Genomic DNA, 12,161 nt, shown 5'->3' on the forward strand with positions numbered 1-12,161 from the left:
CTGAAATGAACTGAAGAAGTGGAAGTGCTACCATAGCAGTAGACTAAAATGGTCTTTGGCGTGTATAATTTTATCATCTGGATATTTTCTCTCTCTTATCAGTGATTGCATTTCAAATCATTGGGACGCAAGACTAGTGGGACCATTATTTGACCAAAATTTGCCTTTGCAGGCTAACTCTCGCTTTGATTGTTTCAGTATTTTTAGGATGTACAGGATTTTCAAAGGCTTCTTAGAGCTGGAATTTACTGGAAGATTGTGCAGTCAAAAATAGAGAGAAGTGTTCTTTAAGAAGAAATTAACCAGTGGTGTTTTTATATGTGTTTTATTTTTTTCCAAGTATTGCGATTGCATTCTAGGGACTCATTTGTATGTACAGTAAAAATAGAACAAGTGTTTTTACTAATGATTAATTTTTTTTAACTATACTCAGAGGTGCCAAGCCCACAAGAGCTTACAGGAAGAAAGTTATTCTTACATAGAGAAGCAATAAAACTATGGGGAAGTATGTAAATGCTTAGCACAGTATGCAAAATTGGATAAGCTGTGCTATTTCTTTCCATTGCATCGCATACCACATAAATAAATATATGGCCGTCTCAGAAACCGATGAATTGAGTAGCTTCTAGTGAAAGATCTAATTGAGTTGCAGATTTCAGAGTGTACCTGTAAGCTTTTGCAGAAATAAGATTTTCAACATTGAGAGAAAGTCAGGTTTCTAATAGTGCCATTTGTTCTTTCATCCTGTGAGTGTGTGCATATTTATGTTTGTGTTAAAGCAGTAGTGGTGCACACACTTGGATATTTGAGCCTAATGTGGAAGGGAAACTGTTATTTCCTGAGCCTGGGGAAAAGGAAGGAAACCATCTTTAGATACCAACACACACACACACACACAAACTGTACTACTCCAGCTCCTACATACAGTAGGGCTAGGAATAGACTGACTTCTGAACATGAGCACACCCACTTTAAAGAGCCTGACTATTATTTTTCAAATTCACAGTCTTATGCATTGCCCATATAATACGGGATAGCTGACTACCGTGAGTAACGCCATCGTTGTTTATCATGTTTTCACTGCAAGTGGGATGTGGTTCATGCATTTGGAATAATGACAGATGCCTCCTATAAGTTCCTTCCCCTACAAAAACCAGGAAAAGATCCTGGTTTTCTCTGATCTACCTCTGTAAACAGGATGCTCATGTCAGAGTCGCACCCATTTCTCTGTTTCCTACGTTGTGCATTCCCATGGCTAGACTGAAATGTACTTCCATCCAGTCATCCCACGTCCATGTGAGATGGTTGTAAACAGCATTGTCAGTACAGGAGTAGCTATCAAACTTAGCACAAAACCAGCCCACTCAAGCTGACTGTATTCTTCTCCTTATGAGGGGAAAAAAACACTTTCTGATTTTGGGTCAGAATTGGATGGATGCACGCATGAAGATGGTTAATCACTGTCACTGTCGCACTGTGTGTGTGTGTGTGTGTGTGTGGACATTTATGTCAGCGAGGATAAGAGTAGGAGGAGGAGTGGGGTGTATGAGTGCATGTGTGCACATATGCTTGTGTGGGAGAGAGCATGCTCCAACAAAAGACCTAAAAATAGTAAGAATATGCTCATGTGACATATTGAGGCTAAAAGCTTGTGAATAATTTGTCTAATGCAACACATTCTCCTCCTAAGCTCTGTCATGAAAACATGTTCCTGCTAGTAACCTCTGCCAGCCAGCAGGTTGGAAGGGAAAGTTGTATCCAGCCTGTTTCAGTACCTCAGTTGGGTTTTCTGTCTGTTCATGGATGGCATTTGGATCATTTTTATATGTTTCAAGCAGGTACAGTAGTCGAGTTAAGTAAACACAGATACCAACCTGATAGTAACTATGTAATAGTCTTAGTTTAACTTATATTTTCAGTCTTTTAAGTTGTTAAATATATCTTTACGTTATCAGTTCAGTTCCTTATCTAATCTTCCCCTTCCCCACGTTTCCTCTTAAAGGAAACGCGTATCTACAGTTTACCTCGCTTATCCGAACCATTTATTACAAGCTGAAATTGAAAGTAGACACCTGTTATATTTGTCTGTTGCCTTGTGAATGTATTTGTGTGCGCCACTCGACTGGACTGAAGTTAAATTGGAAACCAACTTTGCAAAATGTAATAGACTTTTTTTTCCCTCTCAGATATGTGAATGAGGCATTAGGATTTAGAAATGCGATCAAGGTATAAACAAGTGTTTGGCTTGTCGTGTCTTGTCTTGCCAAGTCTTGTTGACTTATTTGAAGCTGTGCATGCAATATCATTATATGCAATTATATGCAACAGGAATGATGTTCCAAATCTGTGAAAAGAATAAAAAGGGAAAGGGACCGCTTTCCTAGTATCTGGCATTTTCTTGTCTGTACCTAAAATACTTTATACACGTAGTCACAATAATACAAATCATTAATGGTGTTTCCTGCAAAGTGGATGGTAATAATGTCTCTTTAAAGAGAGATAAAACCTTCAGTTTCATTTGCTCCTTTCACACTCCACTTGTTTCAGAAGTACAATTAAATGAGTGTGGAGATCAACAGTGGGGGTTGTGGGGGTGGGGGGGTTTGCACAGAGGGAACAGTTTGTGGTTTTTTTTTCTTTTTGGAGGCAGTATGAATGACATAAACAGAACATCCAGTGATGTTCACTTATGCCTTATTCTCAAGCATGAAATGTCACAAAGGCAGTTTGTTGAGTTTTTGTTTTTAACAGATATATATTATTTTAACAACACCTACAGTGCTTAATAACTCTATTGACCACCACCAATGTAAGGTTTTTGCTATAGCTGCCCTAAATTAACAGTATTGCTCACTGACATTTTTTGTTTCTGTAATGGATCTTACTTTTTTTTAAAAAGTAAAGCACATTATTATTATTATTTTTTTAAATAGAAAGTACATTTGTGTGTTTCTTGTTTTTATGACAGTTGGTCTAATAAATTTAAGCACTACACTTAACACAAAAGAGCGTATCTTTAGCTCCTTGAATCTCGAATTCACCATCTCAGGCTGAGTGAGACGTAGTACAGATGCCAAATTCATGATATTACATATTTGGTTAAAAAAAATGCCTGTGAGGATTTGAATAATTTAAAACGTACAGAGATAGCTAATCTCTTATTCACATATTTGGAAAATATTGGTAATTATCTAATTGGATTTATGCATTAACATAAAGTAAGAAAACAGAAAAAGAATGTTACTTAAATCTTTTCATCTTTTAAGCTCATTAAAGCATATTTATTCGCACCAATAGGCTGTCAGCTTTTAATGCCTACTGTGAAGTCAAAACTGGCTGCCAGAGCACTGAGAGAAATTCTGAAAGAAATGTTAAACATATTGTCATATACACTGGACAATAAACAAACAAATTCTTTTGATCATAATGAGCTTTGTTTACAGTATAAACCTTGTTTAAGCTGTCGTTACCGGCAGATCTTCACATAAATAGTCCTTCCTTTAAAACAGTAAGAGTCATCTTTTTTGCCTAGAACCACAGACCCGATATGACTCATAATATGCACATAAATAGATTTTTTTCTGCTTAATACATATTTCTGTCATTTCTGAAGTGTGTGTTAAGCTGCAAACGTGGCGTGTGTTTACCATGTTTCACTTCATATTTTGCTCACAGAAGTATTTCTTCTCTTTAAAATCAAGCTGCTCCTTCATTTCTTATCTTAAACTTCTTTAGAGGCTTGCCCTCTGTTAGCAGCCCTGTAGTTTTAAGAATACCGATACAGCTCTCCACTATAGTTATGCACGACTCGTAATTGACATTTAACAACAGTGTTTTGTGTTACATACTCAGCGTTCTGTCAGAGCAAATATCCTTTTGCAAACGAGACTATTGATTCTGCTGTGAGCACAAGATTAGCTTGCACCACTGAGGAGATGTTAGGGCTCAGGCGCTTTGCTAATTTCAATAAATAAATGAATATCCTGGGTCGGTTTGAAACTGCGTCTCTCGCAAGATAATCTGATAATCATCAGATTAAAATGTGTATGTATTCTCGTGACCGTCTTCTTAACCACACCAGCTCATGCAGTGCCACTTCTGGTTAAAATGTTTTTAATGCCTGCTGATGAACACAGTGTGCAGTACCCTACCGTGCCACGCTAGATACAGTCTGCATGTGAAAGACCTGAATTATTTAAAGCCATGAGAGTGTGTGCAAGTTCTCACTTGCTTACCTTACTGACTCTTTCTTCCATAAACTCTCCACTGCCCCTCCCCAGCCCCTGCTTTGCTTAGTGTTTAGAAGGAAGTGAATAATGTGTGAAGGAGACGTCACAAGAAAGATGTGGATAGTTTACAGCGAGCCACAGGACAAAAGACATTTTTCTATGACCATCTGTCGCTTGGAAAGGAAAACTTCTTGCGCCATGCCACGAATCTCTTAGCCAAATTAGAAAACAATGAGGTTAAACATGCTGCGAAAGCAAAACATTGAAGCTGCAGATAGCAAGGGGGAAATCCAAAGGCAGGCAAGTTGGACAGGGGAGAAGGACAGCACACGCCAGCCCAGGGAGATTTTTGCGGAGGTGGAGGTAGACAGAAAGCAGGTGGATGTTTAGACAGAACGATAACACAGCCTGGCTGACAGAACGCCTGATAAGCAGCCTGACTGTCAGGTTTGGCAGGCTAGCAGTGAAGTGAGAGATCCATGCAAGGGGCAAAGGCAGACAGATGGGTAAAAACTGAATAAATGAGACCCAGATATTGTAAAAGCATCATTTTAAAAGAGGTTTACCTGGTGTTGAATTTGAGACTCTAATTATGTGGGCTGCACTGTTTTGAATGCAAATCTGGACTATTCACTTCTGAGTCTAAAGCAAAGCATCCAATGGCGACAGTTGTGCCTAATATATTTAGACTTCATGCTAAGCCTGCATCGTGATGTTAGCTCTCTTTGGCGAGCCGGATAAATATTGTCAATTTTGAGCTGCCTGAATGTTCATCGAGTTGCTGTTTTTTGTTAGTTTGTTTTTCGTTTGGTTGCTTGGTTTTTGAGTGACATCTTGACAGCTTGGTGGCACAGTGGTTCGAGTCAGATGACCGTAGGTGTAAACTTGCGAACATGAATGTCTCACCGTATTAGCCCTGCAACAGACGGTAACTTGTCCAGAGTGCAGAGTCCAGTGTCATTGTGAGCTTTTAGCACAGAGCACTGTTATACCAAAATATAGACTCAAATAAGCAGTAGAACGGTTAAAGCCTGTTTGCTGGGTTTGACTTGTGCTTTATATTCATGGGAAACTTTCACTATGCCTTGCTCGTACCAGACAACTCTGACCCTACGATCCGAATGTTGCAACAAAAATCAAGGCTTATCAGACCAGGCGATATTTTCTAGTCTTCTGTTATCGAATTTCAGGTCAGCCTATGCGAATTGTAGCCTCAGTTTAATGTTCTTAGTGGCACCCAGTAGTGTCTTCTGCTGCTTCAAGGTTTGACACATTGTGCATTCATTGATGCTCTTCTGCATTCCTCGGTTGGTTATTTAAGTTACTTCTCTTTAAGCTACTTCTCGTTCCTTTCAGCTTAAAGAGTTCAGGCCAAGCTCTTCTGACCTCTGGCATGAACGAGGCCCAAAGAACTGCTGCTTCCTGGATATTTTCTCTCCTTTGGACCATTTTCTGTAAACCCTCCACATGGCTGTGTGGGAAAATCCCAGTAGATCAGAAGTTCCTGAAATACTCAGACTAGCCCATCTGGCACCAGCAACCTCGCTATGTTCATAGTCAGTTAAATCACCTTTCTTACCAATTCTTAGTGTGAGCTTGGACAGGTCATCTTGACCATGTCTGCATGCTTAAATGCATGGTGTACCAAACAAAGTGACCCATGAAAGTATATGCTTTTGAGTGGTGTTGTATAGCTGTCTTCACTACCCTAACTTTCTCTGATTTTCTAAAAGTTTCTTCAGTGGTTTCATGTGGATTCTAACTGCAGCAGTAACTGATTCTGTCTAATCTGTATTCACGTCAAGTCTGCAGTGCTAACTGGACAAAACATTTCTTTCTCTGTTTCAGGGAAGCCCCAGAGCATCGAGAGCTCAGAGAGGGTCCAGCTGTCTGGAACCTACAACGTTCGGAAAGGGAAGCTTCAACTACCAGTCAACCGCTGGACCAGACGCCAGGTCATCCTGTGCGGCACTTGCCTCATTGTCTCCTCTGTGAAGGAGAGCCAGACAGGGAAGATGCACATCCTGCCCCTCATTGGAGGAAAAGTATGTAAAAGTCACACCATGACAGGGCGTTACTGTTGTCACATAATCATTTTCTTTTCTCTCTCTCTCCCTCTTTTACCCTGGTCTTTTTATGGTGATGTTATATAGTTTATGCCTTGGATCATAAACCCATAACATGATATCATCAGAGAATGACCTGATAAAGTCAATGTTATTACCCTCTTCAAATGCCTCCCTGTGCAGGCAAGTTTGTCCTTGATGAAATGTCACCTTTAGTTTGACATCAAATACTGCTTCCTGCTTTGTTCATTTTAGCTCTCAAGGTCAGACAGGGATTGTGCAAGCCAGGGCTAAAGCACTGATGTGTGTTTTTTTTCTTCTTCACCTTTTCTAATTTGGAGTCGAGACACGCTTTAATATTTAGTGTAATGGATCAGTATAGCGTTAAAACAGCTTTATGTCACTGTAGCGTTTTAAATTGCCTTCCCAAAAGCGACCTTTATCCATTTATTGCTTTATGTGCGCATGTGTGTATCTGCTAAACAAGCTCTAAGGGCTCTTCTGAAAAGCCTTATCTGCTTGTCTGCCTGATACAAAGAACACTCAGTGTGTCACCACGCCCAGTTTTTAAACATTTCACACACAACACATTGACCTCGAGTCAACCCTCTTTTCTGTTCCTCTGTGTTTGTCTATAGTGAGTTTGTGTGTACGCCTGCTAGTATTCTGTTCAAACAACATAAGTAGTCAGCCATTCACCGAGCCTGCTGGAGTATGTGACTGTGGATGACTGAAAAGCAATTTCACATACACACGTTTTGTTTCTAATGTCAGTCACGTGTGTGTGTTATTTCATTATACGAACGTGCATGCTTTTTCTCTTTTTTACAGGTGACTGAATCTGACTAGCCTGCAGACATTTAGTGTGTTATTTGTTCCTTTTTTATATATATATATGAGAACTAACCTATGTAGGCCTCCGTGTTTCATGTTTTCCTTTCACTTTTCTTTTCTGATGCCTAAAGATGAGCTTTTTAATTTATATTCAGAAGTGGATAAGAGATGTCAGTATTTTACACTCCAGTGACATTCTCGTGTGTGTCTGTCTCCAGGTGGAGGAGGTGAAGAAGCACAATCATTGTTTGGCCTTCAGCTCAGCAGGGCCTCAGAGTCAAACCTACTATGTCAGCTTTGACAGCTTCACGGAGCACCTGCGCTGGCAAAGACACGCTGCCAAGGTATTGTGTGGGCAAAAGAGTTAGAGAAAGAAAAGGAGGAGCATATGCTCCCTGGGCACTACTTTCGGGTCAGCTGCACTACACCCACCACAATGCCGCTGTCGTATGAGCCCGGTAGAGTTAAAAGTGCACATATTTCACTGCTGTGCAGTCTGTACTCTATAACCTGTCTGGGTGTTCTCACACACATAAACACCACTGATGGCTCTCTCCTCTCTCTCATTTGAACTCAAGTAGGCCATAGCCAGAAAACCTCTTTTCTAAATATTAACAGGGACATGCATGTCACCAGCACCCTGAGGGCCACTCAGAATAGAAGCCTGGATAGAAGCAGCACGTGCTGCAGTGACGACTGCTGAGCCTCTAGCTAAGTCAACTCTGAAAGGCTGCCGTTCACAGACGGTAGACTTTCTCCTCCAACATGACAGATGTCGTTTCGGTTTATATCATCCACGTTTCTTTGAAACCGACTTATCAAATGGACACAGACTAACTACTCTCTACACCTGCAGTTAACTAGATTACCCAATGTTATAACTCGTGATGTCAGGTTACCAAGCTGTTGGACTGTCCCTTGACTTCTTCTGACTCTCTAATCCTAAGAAGATTGCCTCTGAATGACATTTGAGCCCCTATCAGCAGGCTACAAAGACATCATGAACCAGTACAGTCTTATGTGGTCGGGGTAATCCTTTTTAACTCCACATTCTTTTTCTCTCCCTGTTACCTCTGCTCTCCTCTCTTCTTTGCTTTCCACTCCACCTCTTTTTTAGATGGTGTCCCAGAGAATCCACTCAGTTGATTTGTCCTGCTGCAGTCTGGAGCATCTTCCCCCCAATCTCTTTTATAGCCACGACCTGACCCACCTCAACCTAAAACACAACTTCCTGCCTGCAGATCAGCGGCTACAGCAGCTGCAGAGGTACAGTGCCATTATAAGACTACCGTAAACACACCTGTGAATGAAAGAACAGACCTGAAGATTCACAATAGGTCGAGGAGGTGGTCTGGATGGGCCGGCTCGGGCAAGATGAAAACTAAAGAAAGATATGGTTTACAAAAGCTTAGTGTAACTTAACAACAGCTGGAGTCGAGATAGGCTTTTGTACAATATGGAGGAGACAAGACACCGACACAGTGAGGCTTCAATGGGAACAGCAAGTCACGGCTGGCTGGTTTTGGAAAGCTTTAGCTTTTGCCTGCAATTTGCAAGCCATCGACCTGAGCAGTCTAGGACTGGGGCCATTGGCACACAGGGACCAAAGAGGCTAGCCAGGGCTGTACCAGGCTAGGCCAAATCAGCCCAGAGCCCAGAAGGGTAGAAGTGTCTGCAGGGAAGCTTTTAATGTGCCTGGCCTCCCTCGCTCTTTCTCTCTGTGGGCACCATCTGCTGCATGCTTATCATGGTCGCAGATTAAAGACCACAGCCAAGATGCTGTATATGTGTCTCCACGTGTGTATGTGCACGTATGCAGTTACAAATTAATATATTTGCACACTTGTTTCAACATCTCTCTGTGGAGAAGATTACCATAAAAATTTTACCATTTGAATAGTGTGAATCTGGTGCCTGAGTATGTGTTAGCTGTGTGGAGTGTCAGTGTACGTGAGAGCTGCTTGCGTGTTGCATGCAACAGAAATAGTGGCTGCAGGCTACTGATTTGGGGTCAGCGCATACAGAGTCTTGATATAGTATGGCGTGTTCCTTCATTTTAACATGGCTGCACTAAAGGAATCTGTGTGTGTGTGTGTGTAGCTGTGCATGTATGATCTTGCTCACTTTTGTGTCTGCTTGATAGAATATTGTGAATGAATGAGGTCAGGATTTTATGTTTTCCTACCACAGTCATTTTTTTGAGTCATCTTTTTCTTAATCCCTGGCATAATGACTAATATTTAAAAAAAGATGATGTGATGGGAAAATAGCTAGTTTTAATATCTGAGTGAAACACAGCTCCCCTGCTGGTCAAGTGAGAGACATCAATTTAGCCCTGCCAAATCTAAGTAGGCTCATCCGCATTTGACCCAGCATGACAGAAAATGAGGTCAGTAATGAGAAAGAGATGAATAGTTAGCTGAAAATAGAGAGGTTCTAACAGAACCGCGCAGCAGAGTTACTTGAGTACTCACTTTCCCCAGAGAGACTGAAGTCCAAAAAGCTGGACTCAAGAACAATAATACTCTGTATGCAGCCTCTATGAATGTGGGTGTGTGTATGTTTTTGTGTGGACTGTTGTGTGAGAGTCTGTTTTGGTTTCTGTATAAACACTAGCTTTCCTCTGACATCTGACGTGGGGTTATATTATAGTGTCTTTTATTTTTCCAAGAGCAATGGAACGTGAACCTGCCACATGGCTCCCCCCCTCCGCCCCTTTCTATTTTCTTTCTGGCCAAATACTAACTGGTGGGTGATTTGCCAATCAGATATGCATAATCAGTTGTCTCGGATACTAGCGCTCTCCTCTGGCATGGGACTGCCTTCCCAGCATGCATCTCTTTTTGAGACAGAGGTTACCACTCACTGAGGGGAATGGCTGATGTTCCATGAATTTCATTGAACCTTTGGCCTTTTTTATTTACATATGTATGATAGCTTATCGAGTTATGAAGGACATTAAAGGCATTGAAATGAAGCGATGAAAGGCCACGTGACCGGATTATAGTTCCAACTGGTGCGCTTCTGCTGATGAGTAGTAAACATATAATTAAACATATAAATAGCTAACTGTATAAACTGATAATTCTCTTTGAGGACACGACTTTTAGCAAAAACATATTGCAAACAGTTGCTTCACTGGCTTTTTAAAAATAATTAGCGCTGCTTTAAATAAATAAGAATGTAAGTAAGGTCAAAGCAGAGTAACATGAGAAGACAGAATGTCACAGCATGACAAAGACACGTAGGGACTGTGAGGAGGGGGTGTGAGCGTTACTCAGCAGATTGCAGGGGCTGATTTAATGGTGGAATGACATTTTCCCACATGCTCCGCATCCCCTGCCTGCAGGAGTCACCCTCAGCTGGAAATTCTCCGTCACTCTAATCAATAACCCGACGTCTAGGCTGGCTGCCCCCCCATATCACTGTGATATACTGTGTGTATGTGTGTGTAACCTGTATGTGTATAGCACGGAAAATCAAGTGCCACTGTTACCAGCTGCTCCAGCGTGCGGTGCTAATATGGCACGCTTCTCATCTCCAGATGCCTAGCTGAGCTCTCCGTGATAGATGATAGCAGGTCGCATGCGTGTGTCGGTATGTGTGTAAATGGATAAATAAAGACAGAGCAAGCCAACTCCTGTGAAGGTCACTGATCTGCCAAAGGGCCAGCACGCTGAAAGCCACTGGTCACTGGTGTTTAAACGAACAACAGGCGTCTTTGCTGTGTTTGTTTGCTAAACATTCAAACGTGAAGGTTTAGCTGTACTATGAAGGAAGGGTTTGTTTATGGGTGTGTTGAATCTCACTCTGTGCTCACTTTAATTAAAAAGCATGGGTAAACTACACTTAGTTGAGATGTATAGATTTTTCTCTCTTGCAAAACTAACAGGATGAAACCACGCTCTTCAATCACCCTTGTCTTTTCGTTAATATTTTTATTCACTGTCTCTAGATTTTCTCGTCTTCGGAGCCTCAATCTCTCCAACAACCACCTTGGCCAGTTCCCCCTGGCTATCTGTGACATACCCACTCTGACAGAGGTCAACCTCAGCTGTAACTACTTGGCCTCTGTCCCCAGCTCTGTGGGTGCCATGACCAAGTAAGTAAAGAGAAGAACATACTGAGAACACAGAAGTTTTGTTTTGTTTTACCAAAACTTTGAAAACCAAGGGTAGTTATGACTGTAAAATCAAAATATTTCATAGAGTCAGAACATGAATATACCTGAGTTTTAGTTCAGAAGGATTTTTTTACTTTTGGTTTTCCTTTTGGTGTTTACCTTGCCTGTTAACTATATGCACAGCAGTGGCAGTGCATTAAGTCCTTGGGAATTGCCCAACTCTGTTCTGTACAGAACCGAAGCTTCTGACTTGGGGCAAAGCTTACTTGCATAGATGCCATTTGAGTTTGACTAATGAATCTTTTCGTAGACCAACCACATTTTTGCCTCTTTAAGCATTTACATAGTCAAATCTGAAAGTTACCTGGCAACAATCACGTGACATGGCAACCACAATGATATATACATTGCTACTTCCAACATATAAGAAAACACCATAAGCTGTACATGTGATTCTGTGGTTTTTGCTGTAGTTCTCGAGCTTTCCCAGAGTCTTTTACTATATTATTGAGCAGATTTGTCATTATGAATGCCGTTTTGTCCGTCTCTTGTTTTGGTGAACACCTTAAGTTTTTTTTTAAAAGTTCCAAGCTACTTAAGTTTCTAAGAAATATTTTTTTTGGCTGTACAAAATTTCATAATTCTGAGCCAGCATTTTGAAGAGGATGGAACATAGGTAATGTTGTTAGCTCAGTGGCACTTTTTTCTCCCTTTCTTTCCATTACTAGTCATTCCCTGTAGAAAAAAGCCCCATTACTGGCTCTTTAAAGCAGTGACAAAACATATACTTAAAAAATAAAGTCAGGACTTTGACCTTTAAAATCCTTGCACGTTTGGTCGATTTTACTCCACTTTGAATTTAGGGATTACGGGAATCAGTCTAGTAACTAGGGCAGAACTTGCAGTCTG

The 12,161-nt window shown here is 41.1% G+C and overlaps 1 protein-coding gene across 1 annotated transcript in view; it reads left to right on the top strand.

The window, feature by feature from the left end:
* The window catches only part of phlpp1 (PH domain and leucine rich repeat protein phosphatase 1), a 44,311-nt gene that overhangs the window by 23,027 nt on the left and 9,123 nt on the right, over nucleotides 1-12,161 (top strand). Inside the window, exons 2-5 of the mRNA XM_063461029.1 lie at nucleotides 6,078-6,274; nucleotides 7,348-7,473; nucleotides 8,247-8,395; nucleotides 11,085-11,231. Coding sequence (XP_063317099.1) covers nucleotides 6,078-6,274; nucleotides 7,348-7,473; nucleotides 8,247-8,395; nucleotides 11,085-11,231 — 619 coding nt within the window. The remainder of the gene's footprint in view (nucleotides 1-6,077; nucleotides 6,275-7,347; nucleotides 7,474-8,246; nucleotides 8,396-11,084; nucleotides 11,232-12,161) is intronic.

Source organism: Pelmatolapia mariae, linkage group LG18 (genome assembly GCF_036321145.2).
Source record: "Pelmatolapia mariae isolate MD_Pm_ZW linkage group LG18, Pm_UMD_F_2, whole genome shotgun sequence".
NCBI classification, from domain to species: Eukaryota; Metazoa; Chordata; class Actinopteri; order Cichliformes; family Cichlidae; genus Pelmatolapia; species Pelmatolapia mariae.